This window comes from Lepisosteus platostomus, chromosome 5 (genome assembly GCF_059453375.1).
Source record: "Lepisosteus platostomus isolate fLepPlt1 chromosome 5, fLepPlt1.hap1, whole genome shotgun sequence".
Classification (NCBI taxonomy): domain Eukaryota; kingdom Metazoa; phylum Chordata; class Actinopteri; order Semionotiformes; family Lepisosteidae; genus Lepisosteus; species Lepisosteus platostomus.
In genome coordinates, this window is record NC_142615.1 from 66,251,806 (window position 1) to 66,274,037 (window position 22,232).

Consider the following 22,232-nt stretch of genomic DNA (forward strand, 5'->3'; position numbering starts at 1 on the left):
ACCTCCTCACTTCATTTCTCCACGGGCGGTCTCGTACCGCAATCAAATACAGAGCCTGTAGGGGGCAATAAGCTTGCAAATATAGCTCGCTGTGTATATATGAAGAAGCAGAGGTTAGTTTCTCATCTGCATGTTGCAGAGCCTTACGAAACTCGTACCAACAGCTGGGGTTTGATCCCTGCACGGGCTATTAGTTAAAAGGCCATTGTAAATGACGTGTAACAGATTTTCCAGCTGGCTTTTCTGTTTCACACTAAATTGCAATCTTGAAACTAAAAGAATAAGAAATATGGAACACAACTGTTGTTCCCCAAGAAGGAAAGCTGTTCTACACTGATGTCACTCCTTTTAATAAAATCCACATTGTGAAGACATCTCCGTCCTATCAAAAGAAAATGTTATACAAAAGTTGGAAAGCACACTCTCAATCCATCTGTATATTTGATTTTTGCCATCCATTCAAGGGTGCTTGGTGCTTTACAAACAAATCATTTCAGGGAAGAAACTTAGTTTAGTGAGCTACTGTTGTATTTTCACTGATTGAATTTGATCTTTGTACTCTCTTTGCATTCTCATATATAATATTTCAGAATTACAGTTCAAATTTGTTGGAAAACTTCACAGGCATTATTAGGTTAGCACTGTACAATTGTATTTTAATATCTTGGTATATTTACCTTCATTTTAATATAGAAGTAACCATAAATGTTGTTATTTTGTACTTTTGTCGCACTTTTTAAAACATTTTAGCTGAGGATGCACGGCGACAAGTGCATGATATTATTCCTTGATATCGATGATCACTTGAAGGATTTGAAGAAACTATCAAAGAAACAGCAGCAATAGCAGATGATTTTGGTTTTTTAACCCATCTTTACACCTCAATAATCCATTTGTCCTTGAAAAAAAGAAAAGACAGGCATGTTTTGAGTTTTGAGAGGAATGATCCTCTTCTCGTTCAAAAATAAACGTATAAATTTGATTGCTTCAGTAGAATTTTGGATTTTCTTTAGAAGATCTCACAAAGTATTGCCAGGATCTATATTTAGTGTTCAGTAGTGATAACACTGCTGATATTGATGGAGTAGAAATCTATGATGTATTGACAGCTTTATCTGAAGCAAAAAGTCCTAGAACGCTGCCAATGAAGTTTTGGGATTCATACCAAGAAATACCTTTTGTTTTCCCACCCAAAATGCTACTATTACAATACACATTATGCAAACATTACCAGTTTTAGTAGCTTCTGGGTGCAATTTTCCAAACCTGAAACTAATTACAAATTATTTAAGATGAACCATGTCCAAAAATTGTAAATCAGGATTAATATAATATCAACTGAAATTACTACAGAAGAAAATATTTAACTGAAATATCAATAAGACTATGCAAGCCTAAAAAGTAGAACAATTCAATTCATATAACTTTTATTTGTTATTTTTTTACAAATGGGCTCACACACCGGAAAACACTAACATTTCCTCTTTATTAGAGAATGTGAATAACAGTTTAACCCAAAATGTTTTTAATTGTGATTTTGTTCAAATTCAATCATCTATCTATAGTGAGAAATTAATAAGAAAGTAAGAAATTGTGTTATTTCATAAACTGTAAGACATGGAGACATTGACAGGTTATAACCTTTGCTTTGTGTTTTAACATAAGTGTTCAGGATCCAAGCCCATGTTCGGACAGTTGTGTTTCTCTTGTAATCATCAAATGTCATTGTTTTGTCCGTCAGTTTCTTTCTTGAGTTGTACCATGGATATTTTATACCATCAATACTTTTCATGCTCTTTTGCATTTTCCTTCACATATGGAAAAGAACTCAAGGCGTTCTTGTCACTGTGCTACACAGTACAGGATATGCTGTGAGGAATTCGCGCAGCTTTCAGCGGAATCCAGAGGGAGGACTCGCTCGGTGAATGATCTCTCAGGAAATCCCGGGTGAGATTCAACATCCCGGGTGAGGTTTTTCTGCACCAGCCACGACAAGTTTGAAGACGTTCTCTGGATTTCCTGAATGTGACTTTAAATTAGTTCACATTCTTTGGTAGTTAACAGAACTAAATGCTTTGGAGGTACATTTAAAACTGCAGAGAACACTGTAGCACTTCGAGTTTAATTGTGTAAACCTGGCTCTCTATGAACACGAGCAAAGAGTTCTCACTCAACAGAAGACTGCGATGTGAGCACAGTAACATAAAACACTTGGAGATGCCAGAGATTGAACCCGGGACCTCATACATGCAAAGCATGCACTCTACCCCTGAGCTATACCCCCGACATAGAAGGCTGTGGAAGTGACTTAGAGATGTGCAGGTGCTCACAGAACACAATCCATCTTTTGCATCTTTTAAGTGCTCTTGATTAAACTATGCATAGAAAAACAGCGGTACTGATGATTTTCATGGACTGATGCACACTTGTTCTGTACAACTCCAGTGATAAAACCTTGTCTGTAAATATTGTAGAACGTAAAAGGGTGAAACAACGCTCCAACCGCAGGAATGGTAACAGAAAGGATCATTTTCTTATTTAATACGTCCTTTTGAGATGCCTTGTCAACGCACACAGACGTCAGAGCTGAACAAATATTTTGTACACAAGACGGCAGTGCGATATTAGAATTCCTGTCTTCTTGATGGATTCAGACTCTTTCTCAGAGGTCCATGCTTGCCAAATAACTTTACAGCTGTAGCGGCAATGCTTATTAATAAGACAGAATTAAGCGTTGCTGTGCTTTCCTAAATGAGGCCCCATCTCACTCTCCCTCTCTGTGGTGCAGCCACAGAGAAAGTATTCATGCAGGCTGATTTAAGATGTTTTCTTCTGATAAGGGACAGCTCCCAAACGGAGATCCACTTAGCTAAGCCTGGCTATCATGATCTATGGTCATCCATTGGCGCCTATCTGTCTAGGGAGTGCCGAATGGACATCTGGACTGCATTCCTAAGTGTCAGGAGTAAGTGACTCATATCTCACCTTGATCAACCAATCAGGGATTGGCAGGGGGTGGTAACACCACGTGGGTCTCCAATGCCTCCAATGTATTTCTGATGGAGCGCTATGAGCAAAGATTTAATAAGCTACTCCTGCCGATGATTCAGTTTAAAGAAGTAAAAGCTTTGCAAACAAAAGCAACTCGCTACCACAGCCAATATTAAATGTACTTGGTGGCACATTGCCATTTGCACTGGCTCAAAAGTGATCTGGCAGACGTTGTTCCCTACGTAAAGCTGAAAGCGCCAAAGAGCATTTCCATTGAGAAAAAAAAAATCTGCCTTGATGTTAAACATAGAGAGCCTGCTTTTTAGAAGTTCTCCCTCTAAACACCTTGTGCAGCCTCCCGACAGACTAACAAAAAGCGCCTTTTCACCAACTCAATTTATAATACGCCCCTCAAAACTCACAACCGAATAACAATCCACCCGTATATTTGATTTTCAAGATCCATTCAAGGCAACTTGGCTCTTCGTAAGCAAATAATTTCAGGGAAGAAACTCAGTTTAGTCAACTACTGGTGCATTCAGCACAGCACTTGCTCTTGCTTGTCAGGGTGGCCGAGTGGTCTAAGGCGCCAGATTCAAGGACATGTGTCTTTCCAGTGGGCTTGGGTGTTCTGGTCTCCAAATGGAGGCGTGGGTTCAAATCCCACTCCTGACAGCTTCTGTTTCTACCTCTCTTGAATTGTTCCAGTGCTAGCTGACAGTGAATGACTGAAATATAAAAGCAACAGAAGAAAGCAAGCAAGTCAGTGCAATTTATGAGTATTCTGCACTGTTAAAATGCACAGGTTTTCATACTTTTTGGAATTCATAGCTCAAGAAGTGACTCCTGTTTCATTTTCTATTCACCAACTTGATTTGCATTCCGCCCTCACACCTCACAACAGAATAACAAACGGCTGTTTCGAACGGAGTTTAATGTCGGTTTTTTACTTTATTAGAGAGAGGCACTGAACTTTGGGGAACGTGACATCCACCCAGTATTACTAGTAGGTTGATAAATATAAATGTTCTTTTTCCCCCCGTATGATACCTCGCGAAATATAACGATGGCCAACTCCTTAAGTCGAAATTTAAACCCTTCTCACGTTACAAGACAGTCCGTCAACATCGCCGCGGCCCGAAGCGCGACCTTCGGTATGACGTTGGCGGAAGGGGGTAGGGTAAGTACGTCACAGCCAGGGGAAGCCCCTATCACGTGAGAGGGGTGCGGCGGGCAACTAGCCCACGGGGGCGAAGAGAAGTTGATTTGCGTGGAGTGTGGAAACACTACATGACCGGGCAAGCGAGCCGTTTTTTTTTGTTTTGTTTTTTCCAGAACATCAGAACAACCGCAAAGATGACCATCGATCCACCTCCGGACGTTTCCTTTTTTGTCCTCTTTGGCCTCCAAAATAAAAAAAAAAACTGGGATCCATCGTGGCGTTGCCAAATTAAAACGTCAACCACTTTTCAGGCTTTCGTGCTGTCCATGATGAAACCGTCATGGTTGTGTAAGCATACGTTACGTCACAGACCGGCGGCGCTCGGACGTGAGGAGTGTCGTTACGTTTTTGAAATGGCACGTCAGACAAGATCTCTGACAAGCTCTCCGAAAAACCCAAACCTGTAAAATTCAATTTCAATTCAGTTTTTTTATATAGCGCCTTTCACAACAAGAATGCCCCAAGGCCCCAAACAAAGGAGTTGTTCCACACCCCCGCCACCCTCTGAGTACAGTAGAGCCCCCTGTAATGACTGGAGGAGCTCACCCAGCTGTGTCTGGAGAGAAGCCGGGGTATCGGCTTCAACCACAGGGCTGGGCGGCTTGTTCCCCACCCCCACCCCCTTCTGTGTACAGAAGAGCCTCCTGTCCTGACTCCAGTAGGAAATGTCACCTGGAGGCAACACACCGGCTTCTTTTAACAGATGACCTCGGGAATCGGGAACAACGGAGCTGTGTGCGGCCGTCTGTACGGAGGGGTTCAGCGCGGGGGGGCTCCGGGCTCGGGTCTGGACCCGGAGGGGGGGGGGGACTGTCTGTGTGGAGTCTGCATGTTCTCCCTGTGTTCTCCGGGTCCAAAGACAGGCTTTTGGGCTAATTGGCTTCTGGGAAAACTGGCCCTGGTGTGTGTGTCCTGTGATGGAGTGCTGTCCTGTCCAGGGTGTGTGAGTGAGTGTGTGTTTGTCATGTGATGGACTGGTTCCTGTCCAGGGTGTGTGAGTGTGTGTGTCTGAGTGTCCTGTGAGGGACTGGTTTCCTATCCAGGTTGTGTGTGTGTGTCCTGTGAAGGACTGGTGTCCTGTTCAGGGTGTGTGAGTGTGTGTGTGTGTCCTGTGATGGACTGGTGTCCTATCTAGGGTGTGTGTATGTCCTGTGATGGACTGGTGTCCTGTCCAGGGTGTGTGAGTGTGTGTGTGTCCTGTGAAGGACTGGTGTCCTGTCCAGGGTGTGTGAGTGTGTGTGTCTGTGTGTCCTGTGATGGACAGATGGTACCAAGCCTGGACACCCATGAGACACTGGCTTCCTCAGAAGACTCTCACGGAGGGCACACTGTCCCTAACCCGGGTCCAGAAGAAACTACAGTGATCTATAATTCCTGCGCCTCGGAAGGGTTTATGACGTCTATGTCCGGCGCCCGCGACCGCGGACCGGCGGTTTGGCGTCGCGCTCCGCAGCTCGAGCTTCGGTGCGAGGCAGAGCGGGAGGGAGTCGATGTGGCCTCGGTGCCATCTTTGCTGGTGAGTCAATTGTGACCGTTGCGGTACAATAAACCATCAATAAACCTTTTCCCACCCCGTCCAGTATTTCTGTCGCGGCCCACGTCCCTTACAATCGACAAACTATTAAAAAAAAACAGTAGCCCTTCGCAACATTACACGCCATTTTTTTTATTTTAAACGTCCTCTAGATACGCAGGTGGCTCGATACCTGTCTTATCCTCGCCGGCGTCTTTATACCGGCAAGTGAATTTTATTTGGGGTCCCTCAGAATTGTGACAGAAATGTCAGTGAACCACAATAAAAAACGAAACTTTTTTTTTAAAGGCGGTGAATGGATTTTCTGAGTAACCGTGTAGCGACTAACATAAGGAAAAAAAAGTTGTCTTTTCCTACGAAGACGTTTTGGTACAGGACTTTCTTTAAATATCAGTTGTGCATAGCGTTTTACAAAAAGTTGATGATGATCTTGGAGATAATTGCAAAGGAAAATTGAGATAACTACCAAAACGTTACGTGTGAAACGACAGGACAGAACTTTGAACCCACAAAGAAACAAAGGTATGAAATATTGCCTCGTCATGGGGGGTTGATAATTGTAGTAAGTGTTCCTAATTTTCGTAAAGAAATGTATATTATGGGAGTCACACGTGAGATTTAGTGTATATACGTTTCATATTGTGCATACATACGTGGTTAAAAAGTGGAATGAGTATGATTATAAACTCGTGTGTCCTATAATCAGATAATTTTTGAACAAGCTTTGATTAGACAGGTGAAAAACAACATCAGATCCTTTTTTTAATATATTCTCACGTCTGAATATAAGCTTCTCCCCTCTGGCCAACATTTCAGGGCTCCCAGGTGTAGATCCCAAATTGAAACAAATATTAATTTGTTACCCAGTTAAACAGTTAATAGAAGTGAGTGACCAGGGTAAATAAAGGTGGGTCAGTGTAAACTGTTTATTCTGGACCAGACTTCGTCATGTGTGATATGTCATGACTTCTTATATTAAGTTTTATCTTTATATTTAGTTCTACATGTGTAATAGATGCGATGTGTGTCCATAAAAAGGTTTCTCCAGGGGAAAATCAAGTTCGTTTTAAAACCGTGTTTCCTTTTTAGGGTACGTTTGCATTCCAAGTGTGGGGTTTTTGCCTTTTTATCATATTTTGGATGTGAATCCGTGGTATTTTTGCTGAGACAAGTTGCCTTTCTTATACGCGGAGGGATCTGCTCGTGAGATGTCCGCTTGGTCCATTTCTGAGCTCAGTATAAGGTGTAGAAAGCACGACTGTCATCATCACCCGCCTCTCACCCAGGTGTGGAATAATGTTGTGACTATTGCTTCAGCAATAACATGCTGATTGCATGTTTCTAGATGGGTATAACAGAGATCTCAACTACTGAGGGGCCTTATTAATAAAGTCTCCACAGCCGAAGCCCTGTGTCTCTTTTCAGCTGGCGATAAACCTTTCCTCGATCCTTTGCTGACTTGTAAAACTGTTCCTGATCAGAATAAAAAACGCTCCCGCTAATACACAAGCACCCGTGTCTCGCCAAAGCTGACAAATAAACAGACGGACAAGCCGCACTGCACGTGTGAACAGGGGAATAATAATAATAATAATAATAAACTTTATTTTATATAGCGCCTTTAAAGGTGGCTTCTCAAAGCGCTTTACAGGATGACAATAACAATAAATAAGAAGACTACAACAATAAATAAGAAAATTTCACAAGACAGGACACAATTATAATTACAACAATACAACAATAACAATAGAGGAGACCGTGGAAGATGGTATTAAGAAGAGCAGAGGGGTGAAGAATGGAACCAGTTAAGTAAAGGCTTTTCTGAAAAGGAGGGTTTTGAGTCTGGATTTGAAGGAGTTTAGAGAAGGTGACTCTCTAATATCCTTGGGCAAAGAGTTCCAGAGCTTGGGGGCATAGCAGGAGAAGGCCCTGTCGCCCATACAATGTAGACGGGCTTGGGGGACAGTAAGGAGGGCAGAATTTGAAGAGCGGAGGTTGCGAGGTGGGGAGTAGGGCGATAAAAGTTCAGACAAGTATTGAGGTGCCAAGCCATGTAAAGCCTTGTAGGTGAGCATGAGGATTTTAAAGTCTACGCGGAATTTGACCGGAAGCCAGTGCAAGGACTCCAGGATAGGAGTAATGTGAACACTTGCACTAGACCTGGTCAGGATTCTGGCTGCTGAATTTTGGACATACTGCAGCTTGTTCAGAGTAGATTTAGATACCCCAGGGAGCAGAGCATTGCAGTAGTCAATTCGAGAGAATACAAATATGTTGATCAGCTTAAGATCACAGTTAATGATAGCATAGGGCGTAGTCTTGCGATATTTCTAAGGTGAAAAAAAGATGTTTTGACAGTATGCTGTACATGTGGGTCGAATGTTAAGCCAGAATCTAATATAACCCCAAGGTTTTTCAATTTTGATTGGAGCTCAAGTACAGAGCCATCTACAGACAGGGTTACATGGTTGTTGAGGGCGGTCAAGGGAGCTGTGAACAAGGAGGTTACGCAGATTAGGTGGTCGGCGATATGAGATGATAGGGCGATCAGAAAAGAGGGCCCCAATGGAGGGATCATCCTGTAGGATGGAAAAGTTCTGGTTAATGGTCCTGGGGATAGGAAGTGTGTTAGGGTGGTAAGGAAGCACCAAAGGAATGCAGTTTTTACGGCGGGAGTTCCTGATCGGGTTGATGGTCCGGGGGGTGTTTTTGGCTCGGGCAAGGGCCTTGTCAATCACACTGCTGGGGTATCCTCTGTTGATGAAAAATGAGTACATTTCGAGGGCTTGGTTCTCGAAGTCGATGTCGTCGCTGCATAATCGTTGTAACCTAAGGAATTGTGAAAAAGGAAGAGAGTTTTTAGTGTAGTTGGGGTGAAATTAGCTGTACAGTAGGTAGCTGTGTGAATCCGTGGGTTTGTAATAAACTGAAGTGGACAGTCAGGGGTAGTTGATAGACAAGTGGATGTCTAGAAACGGAAGAGTGGTGGAAGATATGTTAACCGTATATTTGAGGGACGGGTGGAAGTTGGTGAAATGGTGCAGGAAGAACTCAAGCTGATCGTTGGAGCATGTGGCGGCACCGACGCAGTCATCAATATATCGCTTGTAGAGGTCAGGGACATAGCCAGTGTAGGAAGCGAAGAAGCGTTCTTCTACCCAGCTGACAAAAATGTTGGCATAGCTGGGTCCCATTCTGGTGCCCATGGCAACTCCACTGACCTGTTGGTAAAAAAGATTATTGAAAGAGAATGCGTTCAGTGTGAGGACCAATTCTGCACGGCGTACCAGGGTGTGGGTGGGTGGATCAAGCACTGTGCGTTTGTCCAGCATGTGCTTGAGGGCTGTAAGGCCGTCATTATGGGGAATGACGGTGTACAGAGATGTGATGTCCATGGTAAAAATGTAGCATTCGGTACCCTGAAATTGGAAATCATTAAAAAGTTGGAGCGCGTGGTTGGTGTCTTTGATGTATGAGGGAAGATCTTCAACCAGCGGTCTCATGAGGCTGTCGAGAAAGGCTGAGATGTAAGTAGTTGGACAGTTACATGCTGATACGATGGGGCGTCCAGGGGTGTCCGGTTTGTGGATTTTGGGGAGGAGGTATAATTGAGATACCTGTGGATGTTCCATGATGAGCCGGTTCGCCTCCTGGGGGAGCTCGTTACTGCTGATAAAAAGGGAAATGGTGGAAACCACTTCCTTTTGGTAGTCAGTGGTAGGGTCCTGTTGGAGAGGGAGGTAGGCAGAAGTGTCAGTTAGTTGTCTAGAGGCTTCAAAGATATATAGATCCTTACGCCACACCACAACAGCACCTCCTTCGTCCGCTGGTTTGATGACAATATCATCCCTGTTGCGGAGAGACTGGAGCGCCTGATTTTCTCCTTGGGTGAGGTTAGACCTATGTTTACTGGGTATAGGGAGTGCCTTGGGAGCTTGATTAGTGCATTGGTTGATGAAATAATCAACTGGTGGAAAACGGCCAGAGGAGGGAGTCCAACAGCTCTGTTTGGGATTAATGTTGTTAATGACATCAATAACCGGGTTGTTATCAGCTGCCTGTGAAGAGAAATTGTCGGCAAAATGTGCTCTGAGACGGATCCTGCGGTAAAAGCGGTTAAGGTCGACATTGGTCTGGGTGATGTCCAGTTTCCTGGGAACTGGTACAAAACTGAGCCCTTTGCTGAGGAGGGATCGCTCATCCTGTGAAAGGGAAGGGTCAGAAGGTATGGTGACAACAAGGTTAGGGTTGGTGAGGGTGTTCGGGGTGTTGATGGTTTTCTTCTGTAGAAGATGACTGAGTTTTTTGGCCTTCTCTGTAGTGAGAAACTGGTCGAGTTTAGAGTTGAGAGATCTAATGAGGTTAGTTATGAAGGGAAGATGATGTGGAGCTGTCAGCCGTAGAAATTCCTTAGCCTCTTTGATGTTGTTGTCGGAAAGGATAATCTGTTTTTTGAGGGAGAAAATGGTAGAGAGCATTAGTTTCCTAGAAAATTGTTTTAGAAGTCTCTGAGTGTTACTCTGGGTGGTATCAGAGTCAAAAGAAAAGGTATTAAATTTAAGGCGAAATCCTTTAGGGATGATATTATGTCGACGACATCTGTAAAGGAATAGAAGGTGGTTAGAAAGCCTGGTCTTGGAACAGATAGCTGTAAAGAGACGGAATGCTGGTTTAGTGAGAGAAGCGGGCAAGTGGCCCAGGGAGGAAGAGAAGGTATGACGAAGAGATCTAGAAAAAGATTTGGAGGAAGGCATAGTGGGTCGCATATATTTTCATTTTTCTCTTTTTTACATAACACGCTTTCGAGAAATAGACTGTCTTGTAATGAAAGCTGCATTAGAAAATGTGTATCTAAATTAAAATCGGGAATATGTCTTTTGCGTTATTCAGCTTTCTTGGGAACACTATGGGATCTCAGAATTGTGACTTAGAATCATAGAATTGCGACCTAAAAACTCAGAATTTTGACTTTATATCTCACATTTGCAACTTCGAAATAGCCCATATTTCATTGTCTGTCCTTTTGTTATTGTAACGGATTCGGGTTCTAGCCAGCAAGACCTGGGTTTGAGCCAATACGGGGTTTGAGGCACGAAGTAGGGTGGGAGCGGCGAGGGCACAAACCCTAGAACCCGAATCCGTTACAATAACAAAAGGACAGACAATGAAATATGGGCTATTTCGAAGTCGCAAATGTGAGAGATAAAGTCAAAATTCTGAGTTTTTAGGTCGCAATTCTATGATTCTAAGTCACAATTCTGAGATCCCATAGTGCGTTTTTTTTACTCCCTGGCGGAAACGGGCTTCCATAGGTTCTCAGTGCTGCGAAGCAAAAGCAATCTCTGGAGAATCAGACAAATTATTATCAGATCATGTCAAAAGCTGATCAGTATTTCTTTACTGGGAAGCAAAGAAATGCTTGTATTACACATTTTAATATGACATGCAATTACACATGAAAAATAGTAAAATTATTTTCATTGCGGTACGTGTTGATAGAACAGCCCCCTCGATAAAGGAAAGTGTGGACGGACGTGTCGCATGTTCCGTACTCTGTCTGACAGGGAGTTTAACACACTTTCCTCGGAAATTAGAAACTAATTGAACAATAAATTAATCTGAGCAAATTTTACACGTGTGGGTGATTTAATTCTGTCGAAATTGCGTGGAACTCCTCCGCTGAGGTCAGATACACACGGGAAAGTGTTCAGGAGGCTTCACGGAGTCCCGCCTCATACTGGAAGCAGGTTCTAATTAGACGCTGAGAACAATCCGGGTCTCTGTGTGTAATTGATTGTGTTGATTGAGCGGTAGTGTGACCAGGTGTGCGGTAGCAGGTCCTGCCAGTATAAAAACCTAGTCACCGCGTTCACACTTTATGCTTTCTTGCTTCAACACGGTTTTGTGGTTTACTTATTTTACTCCTGTAGCAATTAAGCGGGACGTTAATTTGGCGATGCGCTCGTTTCTCTTTGTGCTGTGCCTGTGCGCAGGGGCCGGGCTCCCCGCACTGGTCTCCGCTGGGCCGGCTGGCTGGGACTCTCGGGAATTGGCGCTCCAGGCCGACCTCCCGGCTCCTGAAGATGCAGCCCAGTTGGAGGACTTGAACCTGGCAGATGCGCCCTCCGAAGACCTGTCTACAAGCGAGAACGACTCGCAGTCCTTGGCTCCCGACTTTCGCCGCCTTCCCGTGTCCAGAGACGCGTACTCGCCCTACTTCAACAAGGAGAAGATGAAGCCGGCAGCCGCCCCTTACCCGCCTACATCAAGAGCGTCCTGTTTCCTCCCCAGCGAGGGCGGCAGCCGGCTCGCCCGGCCATCGGGGGCACCCGAGCAGTGGCTGTGTGGTGCGACTCCAGCAGGATGTACGTGAGGGTCAGTCGGCTCCTGTTCGGCTTCAGCTGTCGGCCATCGGAGGTGACCTTGGGCAACTGCAGCGTCAGCCGAACCACACGCCATTACTTCTACTTCATCTACGGGCTTCACGAGTGCGGTACCGAGCGATCGGTAAGCGGGTCTTCATCTACAGGCAATGTATTGATGTGAACTGTAGGGCTAGTGCCTTTCCTGGGAATACCCCTTCCTCTGTGACCTTGCAGGTTGTCCAGGGCCGCCTGGTGTACTCCAACACTCTCCGCTATGCCCCGCCCTCCTCCAGTGCGCCTGTGCATCACTTCATTCCCTTCTCTGTGCCGATCAAGTGCTCCTACAACAGGTAGGCAGGGCTCTGCTGCTGCTGGGAAAGTGTCCAGAAGCCCTTCATCTCCTCTGTCCTGCAGGTTCCACTACTCCTACAAGGTTGGCTATGTCCCCACGTGGGCCAGGAGAAGGACCTTCTTCAAGGACCTGAAAAACAAGCACAGCTTTGTCCTGCTCACCACCAACTGTAAGCTCCTTGAGCGAGTGGCTCCTCCTGCCAGCAGGGGGTGCTGTGTGCAGGTGTAATGCTGTCTTTCTCTCTCCAGCCCACTGGGTCCGGCTCTCTCCTAAGGATGAGTACTTCCTGGGTCAGCCCATGTACTTCCAGGCCACTGCCTACTTTGCCACAGCGGAGCAGAGGCTGTACATCCACTAGTGTTACGTAACCGAGAAACCAGACCAGCACTCGCAGCCCCGTTTCCCTGTGATCGATAACTTGGGGTACGGCCCCTTCTGGGAGCAGAGGTGGGCAGGAGCCCCGAGAGCCTGCAGGGGTTCATCCTTGTCCTTGTCCCCAGGTGCATGGTGGACAGCACGGCAGATGGCTGCCTGTCCAGGTTTGTCCCCTCCAAGCAGAAGGATGTGCTCCGCTTCACAATTGATGCCTTCCTCTTCCAGAAGAAGCTGTCCAGGAAGGTACTGCTCTCAAAGGCTGCTCAGCCTTCTTGCTCTACTGATCCATTGTCTGCTTTTCCATCCATGATCTAGATGTGAACCAGACTGTGGCAGCTGTAGTGCCTAGAGCTGCCAGCTTGCCTTCACTGATGGCAGAAGGTCCTTCTCTGTCCCTCTATTGGCCTTGATCCCTTAATGCTGTGACCTTCCCTCTTGCAGCATGAAGTGACTGAGCTGTACATGCACTGTCATGGCTGTGGCTCCTGCTAAAGCAACACCAGGGACCAAGTCCTGCACCTACAACAGGGAGGCTAAGAGGTACTTCTGCAAGGAACCTGCTGAGGGTGCTCTGGGACATGCCAGGTGGAGGCCTCACCTGTCCTCCTCTCCTCCAGGTGGGAGGAGCTGTATGGTGACCATGAGGTCTGTGCCTGCTGTGAGTCCAGGTGTGCTGGCAGTCAGAATGAAGGTGGGTCTGGTTCTCTATCCCTTGTGGATGCATCTCTGCCCAGGAGACAACCATGCTTGGACAACTGAGGAATGATCCCGTGCTGGACAAAGGGACTGTGTAGATGAGTAGACTGTGGGTCTCTGGGTATAGCAGATCCCTCACTCCTGGGTGTTACTTGTCCACAGGTACTAGGAGCCTGGTGACCAGCAGTCGGGTGGCTGTGGCACCAGTAGAAGCTCCTCTGGATGTGGGAGCTGACTGGACTGAGGATGAGGAGGGAGACCCTCAGAGCTCCAGTGAAGATGCTGAGAGCACCAGAGAGGATGTGGAGGGAGCAGAGGACTTTGGAGATGTTGGCCAGTGGACAGGTAGGGTCTGGCAGGAGGAGCTCCTGTAGGGGTGGGTGTCCTGCAGTTCAGCTGGATTGTTCTCCTTCTTCCTCCCCAGGTGCCTGAATGAAGGCTCCAGCCTGGCCCTTGTGACTCTCCTGCCTCCAGTCGCCTTGTAATGGCAACATTTCAACAAAGCTGTGAAAGACCCTTCTGCCTGCCCTTGTTTCTTTATGGTTTACAGGTTTGAATGGGGTGGAGGAATTCAAGGGAAGTGAGACCCATTAATAAATTAAAGTACTGTATTTGTGGGGGTTCCACTTTCAAGAATGCTTCCTGTATTGCTGCCAATGAGGACTGAAAATGGCTGGAGTTATAAAGCATTGTACTGGGGGAAGATGGCCGCACTATTCCTTGGACAGGTCATTGTGACTTTTTTTTTTACTGTGGGAGAGACAGAGGTGTTCAATATACTGGAAATCCTCCCGTTTCCGAGAGGGGTAGTGCTTATGGAGTGAGTTGCTACTGTAGTGCCCAGTAAGAGTGAGATCTGATGTCCTATTCTGGGCTGCACAAACTGACTAAAATAAACACAAGGAAGGAATTGTCAACAGGGGCTTGGTGTAAAGTAGGCCTTCCTTCCTTAGCAGAGGAACAATACTGGTGTGTGAATAATGGTACAGTTAGAATCTCGGAGGTCTTATGTTATGGGTGTTGGTTTCACAGCAGTGGTAGTGGACAGTCATAAGTATTAGGATTGAGACTGGAGATCCCAGTACTTGATCCGGAAGACAGGTGTTCACAACTACCTCTACCAGCAGCACAGATGGTGTAGATTGAGACTGAATGCTTACTACACAAAGCCTCTCCACTGTTTCAGTGTCCCGTGTCATGGATTTCAAGTGAATCCTAGTCTTCCTTTGTGACTACCTATAATTTGCACAAATCATGATGGCCCACTAAGGCTGTCAATTTTTAGCCCTACTGCAGTGCCCTATTAAAGTTTCAAGGATTTAGAATAAACTATTTTATATAATGGTTCCGAAGGTGGCTTCTCAAAGCACTTGACAAAATTACAATTAGAATACACAGGATAAAACAATTCCAATAGATTGAGGAGAAAAGTAGAAGCAGAGGGGTAAAGAATAGAACCAGTTCAGTAAAGGCTCTTCTACAGAAGAAGGTGTTGAGTCTGAATTTGAAGGAGTTTAGGGAAGGTGACTCTGGTATCCTTGGGGAGAGAGTTCCAGAGCTTGGGGGCATAACAGCAGAAGGCTCTGTCACCCATACAGTGTAGACAGGCTTGGGGGACAGTTAGGAGACTAGAATTAGAAGAGCGAAGGTTATGATGTGGGGAGCAGGTTGATAATAGATCAAACTGCTACTGAGAAGCAACTGAAATGTGATGGCATGTTCTACAGTTTATGCAAGAAAGGTTAATGTAAGGCTTTTATGGGAAGGGGGTAATGGCAGCACTTTTGAGGATCGTTGGTACAACGGCAATGCTCAAGGATTCATTTCTAATATTGAGGACAATGGGTTATATACCCATCGTTCTTACCAAAGGATCAGAGACCTTTTGCTATATATAAAGACTCCTTTCCACCACTAATTTATACAGGTTTGGTCCATTTGGGCTTTATCAGTTAAACATTTAATATTGTATTTGTCAGTTTGTTGATGCCTATATATCACAGTGATCTGCACACACATCTTTGACTGAATATGGGCTGCCAAACCTCTCCACCAAACTTATGTATCACGGTAGGTACACAAGAAGTTTCTTTGTAATAACAGGGTTGGTGCCAGTAGTCAGATTGGGTCAATTGCAAGGTAAGAACAGCATCGCATTAACTGGAGATGATCCAGAGATTAGCATGCAGCTCTGTACGCCAGATTACTACCGATTTGCAACGCGCTCGTCTGCTGACTTTAGTCCCCTGCTCAATAATCACAATGTTCCCAATTGCAATGAGCCCAAGGAAACAGCTGCTGCTCTCTAGATGACACTACAGGACAGGACTAAGTACAATTCCTGCAATAGACTAAGCAGTTTAGTGCCAAACTAATGGAACACTGAATCCTATGGGACAGTTCCGAATGTAGTAACAGCTTAATACTGAAATAATATTGTAAACACCTTGTGATCTTAAGATTCTGTCGCTGTTAAAAAGTATTATAATAATAAGCTAAAATTGTACTGCAGCCACAACACAGTGGACCTGCAGCTCCTGTCCTGATCATACAGAAAGATGTCATCACTATGTAGTGTGCTTTCTGAAGGCACCAGTTCTGTAGGGTTTGGGCATTTACTGGGACAATTATTAATTGTAGCAGTAAATCACAAAATGATTCTTTTAATGGCTTTAGAATCCAACCATGCGATATAACTCAAACAATGCACACACACAGGTACTAATACACGAGGATACATTTCTTAATATATGGAATATGCATATAAACCTAACAGATCTTATCAAGAGGGTTATCAGAATACAAAGGGTATATATTCAGTCAGTTACCAAGAGTTACATATATCAAGAGGACATACGTTCAGTATATCATTCATTTAGACCATTTCGTAATTGAACTTGGTTACAACTTCTACATTAGATACTCAAAACAAGTACATAACTCTTAGGAATTAAATTGATATCAACTGTTTGGGATAACAATTGAATTCTTGAGCTGTAATGCATTGAAGTTGAATACTCATCCAATCTCTGGGGATTCAGATCTCCTGCGGGCACAAAGAAACAGTTGCAGGCTGTTGCTGTCCAATCCGCGCTCTCTGGCTCGGTGCCAGGCTGTGCTGTGCGGCTTGTGACGGTGCGCTGCTGATGCTCACTGACCAGCTAGTTAGTGTTGGCTTTAACTAGCAAAGTTTGCACACAGGAGAAAAGATGACTGTGGGTCCCAGCAAGTCAGGAAGAGGACCGGTTCGTTCCTGATGAAGAGCTAGTTCTGAATAGTGATTCAGCTGTCCACAGTTCCGACCTGTTCACGAGGCCTGCTCGGGTGGATCCTCTGGTTACTCTCTGGCAACCTCCGCTCTAGACTCTTAGAACAAAGGAAAGTTCTGGCACTCGGACACACTGGCCGTTCCGTGGTTGTCCGGGCTGAGTCTCAGGATGGTCAGGAGGCGCGCTGCGAGAATGTCCTGCCCTTGGCAGCCTTTCTGCTCCTGGGCCGTCCCGCCCTGGAATTGTCTCACACTCCTGGAATTCTCCTTTGAATTCCCTTTAGAATAGTCTTGGAGCTCTGTGTTGCCTGTTTTTACCTGGAGGAACTTCAGCTCGTTCATTGGATGAAAGTTTCATGGGCATCAGAGACCCACGTGGGTTACTCGGCCCTACCAGTCCCTGATTGGTTGATCAAGGTGAGATATGAGTCACTTACTCCTGACACTTAGGAATGCAGTCCAGATGTCCATCTGGCACTCCCTAGACAGATAGGCGCCAATGGATGCCCACTGATCATGATAGCTAGGCTTAGCTAAATGCATCCCCATTTGGGAGCTGTCCCCTATCAAAAGAAAACATCTTTAAATGTTTTTAAAAACAAAGCCTGCCTGAATAGCTTGAAGAGAGAGATGGAGCCTCATTTGGGAAAGCACAGCAACACTTAATTCTGTCTTATTAACAAGCATTGCCGCTACAAATAGTAGGAAGAAAGATACAATGTTTTGAAAATGTAATATGTTTTAAAGGATTAAAGGGAAAAGAAATACTTAATATAAACTAATTCAACTGAGCTCCTCTAAACAATATAGCCTGAAGAATTGCCAAAGCACAATGTATCAATTTTGGTGACACTGGGGTAAAAGGATCACAACATTGAAAACCACAAGGCTTATTTTCAACAGCAAAATTTGTGCATGATAAAATTTGACAAAAAAAGGAATATTACACGCACGGAAACCAATATTTACCACTAGGATAGAATGCAGCATAGAACAGTTGGATAGAAGGTTAATGTAACTCTATAGTGCATCACAGAGGTCAGTCTCTTCCCCCTCATTATGCTGGCTGACTTGTTCACAGTGAACTGTCCTCCAGCGATAGTCAGCTGTAATCACTGACGCAGACATGATGTTAATACTCTGACAGCATCTTGGCCGATTTGGTTAAAGTGTTTTCCTATTAAACAGGAGATTCTGCGTTCAAATCCCACCAGTGTCTTTCTTCCTGTCTTGTCTTACAAAATGTATCACTATGGATGATTACATGCAGCTTGATTTTGTTTAAAGCAAGTTTTCATTCCCTTTCTGATGGCTCTCTCTACAGTAATTTTTAAAAGTACTAATCGGGATGGATTACTGTACATATCCTCAGTTAAGGGGAATATATAAGTAGTGACTATCCAAATTGCATTTTTGTGTGAAACGCATTTCAGAAAATCGAAAACCAATTTTCAAAACTCACAATAACAAGACAAAGGCAAAACATAAGTTCACTTGCACTTTATGCATATTTACCACAACCTTGCCTTCTGATCATAAAAAAGTCTTAATTTTAATATAGCAGTTTTAAATGGGACATTCAGAACATGGCATATGAGAATATATGGTTAACCGAGGATGAGCAAAGGATGATCGCACTTTCTGCTTATTGCTATGAACCTACCTCTGGTTATAAAAATGTCTCAAAATTCTGACACTGAGGTGTGAGACACAATGTAACAGGCTCTCATAATCCCGAAATACAAGAAATTTTACTGTAGCGTTTTATAAATTTGACCCTGTGAACATTGCATGTCCCTCCTTCCTCATTACCAAAACATCTCAATGTCCCGACACTATGTACATTTGTAATTACAACACTTCACTGTTTCATTTATGAGTTGTGACATTGTGAACATGGCATGTTAAAGTATATAGAAAATCTAGATCAGAACAGGCTAAATGCAATTCCTAGTGATTTATCATTTTCTTACTTTCTAAATTAAAAAAATATTTTTTCAGTGATTAGGACACTTCAGTATGACATAAAATATGCTTCAATGATAGAATAAATAATAATAATAAATAAGCATGGAAAAAATACCCAAAGTGGACATTCATAGTTGTGATTATAGGAATGTTAGCTATCGGGTGGGTAGCTGCGTCAGCATGCGTAGGCTGCAAAGGAACAAGTAAAGGACTATTCCTGCTGATAAGAGAAGAAAAGAATCACAATGTTTCGGCTGTGGAGCCTTCTTCAGGTGTGAGAAAGACAGGGCAGTAAGCAAAGATAATTTTCTTTTTATCTTTGCTGAATGCAGTTTATCGCTGATGACAACATCAAAGACATTAAGGAGTTTTTACGGCTAACAGCTCCACATCAACTTCCTTTCATAACTAACCTCATCAGATCCCTCAACTCCCAACTCTTCCAGTTTCTCACTTCAGAGAAGGATAAAAAACTCAAAATTCTCTACAGAGAAAAATCATCAACATCCTTATCACCTCCACCAATACTACACCTCTGACCTTCCCCTTTCACCCCTTTGCATCCTCAGCTAACATATTTTATTAGTACAACAAAATTACAATAGATTGTACAGTATTTATGTTTAAAATTAAGGTAAATGTGTCAAAATATCGAAGTCCAAATGCACGGTGCTAATGTAACAAAGCTTGCAAGTTCTTAAACAAATCTGCATTGTATTTTTAAAATATTTCAGCAGAGGATGCAACGGGGGTATAAATGACGACTCAACTTTTTCTTGGTTGAATTTGGTTTCCTGGGGAGTTGCGATGTTGGGCATACAGCAATCGAACATTTCCCGGTGATTCAGACACGTGTTAAGCACTCGCATTTCCTGCAAATATTAAAATGGTTAAGGTTTCGCTTAGAAATCCAATCGACCTTTGCGAAGACAATGTTTACATCGCAAAAGAAACCCGTCCCTGGGTGGACTCGAACCACCAACCTTTCAGTTAACAACCAAACGAGCCACACAGACGGAATGGTGGGTCCCTGTCTCACCTCACAGCTTTCCGGTTAAAAAAATATATTTTTTTGCCAAATGGCAATATTTCTTCTACACTGATAATCAAGAATTGAATTTCATTTCTCGCAAGCTGTGTGAATTTCTTGAAATACAAGTTTTCCAGAAAGGAAATTAATACATGCATTTAACGAAATCAAGCCCTTTGTGATAGTCCGAAATGGTACGTTATGTACCACAAGATAGGGAAAAAAACATGACTGGGATTTTAAGCTACGTGACCTATGGTACCAGACCGGGGAAAAGTTAGCTTGAAGTTCGAAAACGATTTTGGCACGCCTGTAGCGTTTACACGAAACCTCTTAGAATCGCGAGAATACTTGCTTTGTGTATAAAATACATTGTGAATGCTTTCTCAGCCTTTACTTTTTCGTTTATATGACATTAGTTTGACCAAGCACGAATATTCTTTTGTCCATATCTTCGCAACGGAAGCACAGAACGCCTTCAAACCAAATGCATTTAAAAGACCACGACATGTGGATATTTCCACAGCCTCTACATCAAAGTATCAGTGAGCTAATTATCTTTTTCTAAACCTCCGGTTTTTCATCGATGCGTAATTACGCACTAACTGGAACCCGGGGGACCGCTGTGTGCACAAGTTCACAACGCGAGAAATACTGTTCAATATGGCTTCATGCGAAAAACACGTATATGACCATAGGCAACAGAATAGCGCAGTCTCCAATTACTCAGACTGTAAGCACGGGAATAAAGCTTTGTCTGAATTCTGAAACCCTTCCTTTACGTTCTGTTTTCATTCGGGTAAGAGTCAACTATATTCACAATACTACTGACAGCAGGAAGATTAAAATATTCTTTACTCAGCAGCTTATTAAAAACAGCTCCCATGATGTTCAAACCGATTTTTTACACAGAACACTGACACAGCTTTGCGTTCTGAATCTCTTTTTCTCGTGTGTTTATTTAATGTGGCACAATGTACTTGGATAGGGGTATTCTGTTCACAAACCAATAGCATTTAAACCACAGCACCCACAATGCTGCAAGTAAGTGTTTTACACACTAAGCAGAGAGCGATGTCTTCCTCGTTAGTATAGTGGCAAATATCCCCACCTGTCACGCGGGAGACCAGGGTACATCAGGACATGCATTGAAGTGAAAGCAGGATGCGCTGCGACATCCGCTGTGCAGATCCCGCCACACTAAGAGGTGAGTGGGTCTGTTCGATCTCAGCGCTAGGCGAATCCCCAAACAGTCTGCGTGGCAACAAACGAAAAGGGCCTGTTTCCGCCCGGTTTCGATCCGGGGAAATCGGGCCCAGTAGTGGCGGGATCTGTACAGTGCATGTCGCAGCGCTTCAATGTGCTTCCTGATGTCCTACCCCGAGAAGAGAAAGGACAGCGTACACAGCAACAACAGATCAGGTCTCTGCACTGGATCTTAGCTGCCCCCATCTCCTCTGCTCTGCGGCTCCTGCGGAGTGGAGTCCTGCCTGGAGCCGTGTTTGCAGGCGGCGGCTCCCCGCGCTCTGTCTGTGCGTCGTGTCCAAGAGCTCCTGGGAGGAAGAGAGAGCCCTCCCACTCGGGGGCTTTTCCACGGTCTGTGTGAGGAGGGGCGGGTGTGTCCAGTAGCTTATCGAGCGGAAGCCTGGGGCGGCGGAGAGCTGTGATTGTGCAGACCTTGAGGTGTCACCTCTTTGTCTGCTTTCCCGCCCCCCCTCTGCCCAAGCTCTGCTCCAAAGTAGCCCGGCAACTCCTCACACCTGCACGTGTCACAACCTAAGGTGTGGTCATGAGACACTCATGGGGTGTCGTTCTGTTCTTGCTAATTGTTTCCCGCCCGTCGCAGGCAGGAGTCCATGCGAGGAAGATGCGCTGGACAGAGCTCAGAGGGCGCACCTGGGTGGCTTTCCTTCTGAGTGACGTTCCTGCAACACTCTCCCGCTACTCTTGGTGCACTCATGCCGCAACACAGGAAGGCTGGAGCAGGTGGCAGTGGGCTCTGCGCACCGCCGAAATAGCTCAGTTGGGAGAGCGTTAGACTGAAGATCTAAAGGTCCCTGGTTCGATCCCGGGTTTCGGCATTTTGTTTCATCGCGCCCTTTGTTCCTCTCTCCAGCGCCCCCTGCCTTAAGTGACGCGTCCCTTTCTCAGCCCGAAACGCAAGCGAGACACCAGCAGCGGTCCCTGCAGGTTTCCGTAGTGTAGCGGCTATCACGTTCGCCTAACACGCGAAAGGTCCCCGGTTCGAGACCGGGTGGAAGCAGCCTCGTTTTGCACGCTCCTGTACTTCACAGAGGTCTTGAGCGACCGGTCATTTGTTCCCAATGTATTTCCGGTGCCTTCGTGCACTCTTGTACCAAACGCACGTTCCTTCTGTACGCGGAGCCGATCATTCGCAATTGGGCTGTGCCGACAGACCAGGACGAGCTCT

General features: G+C 44.8%; 1 protein-coding gene and 2 non-coding genes across 4 annotated transcripts; all 3 read left to right on the top strand.

The window, feature by feature from the left end:
- The first annotated feature begins 3,553 nt into the window (after window positions 1–3,553).
- Window positions 3,554–3,666, top strand: trnal-caa (transfer RNA leucine (anticodon CAA)). Its single transcript has 2 exons — window positions 3,554–3,591; window positions 3,621–3,666. It is a non-coding gene; the product is annotated as a tRNA-Leu (tRNA).
- Window positions 3,667–5,630: 1,964 nt separating this feature from the next.
- LOC148671510 (zona pellucida sperm-binding protein 3-like) lies at window positions 5,631–14,028 on the top strand. 2 transcript variants are annotated; one of them, XM_088632826.1, is made up of 10 exons: window positions 5,631–5,729; window positions 11,741–12,254; window positions 12,347–12,462; window positions 12,527–12,633; window positions 12,713–12,887; window positions 12,965–13,082; window positions 13,281–13,379; window positions 13,457–13,530; window positions 13,698–13,880; window positions 13,960–14,028. In XM_088632826.1, the coding sequence occupies exons 2-5, from the start codon at window positions 12,111–12,113 to the stop codon at window positions 12,820–12,822; spliced, it is 477 nt and encodes a 158-aa protein (XP_088488952.1). In that variant the 5' UTR covers window positions 5,631–5,729; window positions 11,741–12,110; the 3' UTR covers window positions 12,823–12,887; window positions 12,965–13,082; window positions 13,281–13,379; window positions 13,457–13,530; window positions 13,698–13,880; window positions 13,960–14,028. The 2 variants fall into 2 exon arrangements, with proteins under 2 accessions (XP_088488952.1, XP_088488951.1); XM_088632825.1 differs by lacking the exon at window positions 5,631–5,729 and having other exon boundaries at window positions 11,629–12,254.
- A 7,781-nt stretch (window positions 14,029–21,809) lies between these two features.
- trnaf-gaa (transfer RNA phenylalanine (anticodon GAA)) lies at window positions 21,810–21,882 on the top strand. Its single transcript has one exon. It is a non-coding gene; the product is annotated as a tRNA-Phe (tRNA).
- Window positions 21,883–22,232: the final 350 nt, after the last annotated feature.

Excerpts from the sequence above, each read along its gene's own strand:
- LOC148671510 (XM_088632826.1), top strand. The coding sequence starts at position 12,111 with ATGTACGTGAGGGTCAGTCGGCTCCTGTTCGGCTTCAGCTGTCGGCCA. Across the intron at positions 12,255-12,346 it reads AGTGCGGTACCGAGCGATCG|GTTGTCCAGGGCCGCCTGGT; the intron begins GTAAGCGGGTCT and ends GTGACCTTGCAG. Across the intron at positions 12,463-12,526 it reads ATCAAGTGCTCCTACAACAG|GTTCCACTACTCCTACAAGG; the intron begins GTAGGCAGGGCT and ends TCTGTCCTGCAG.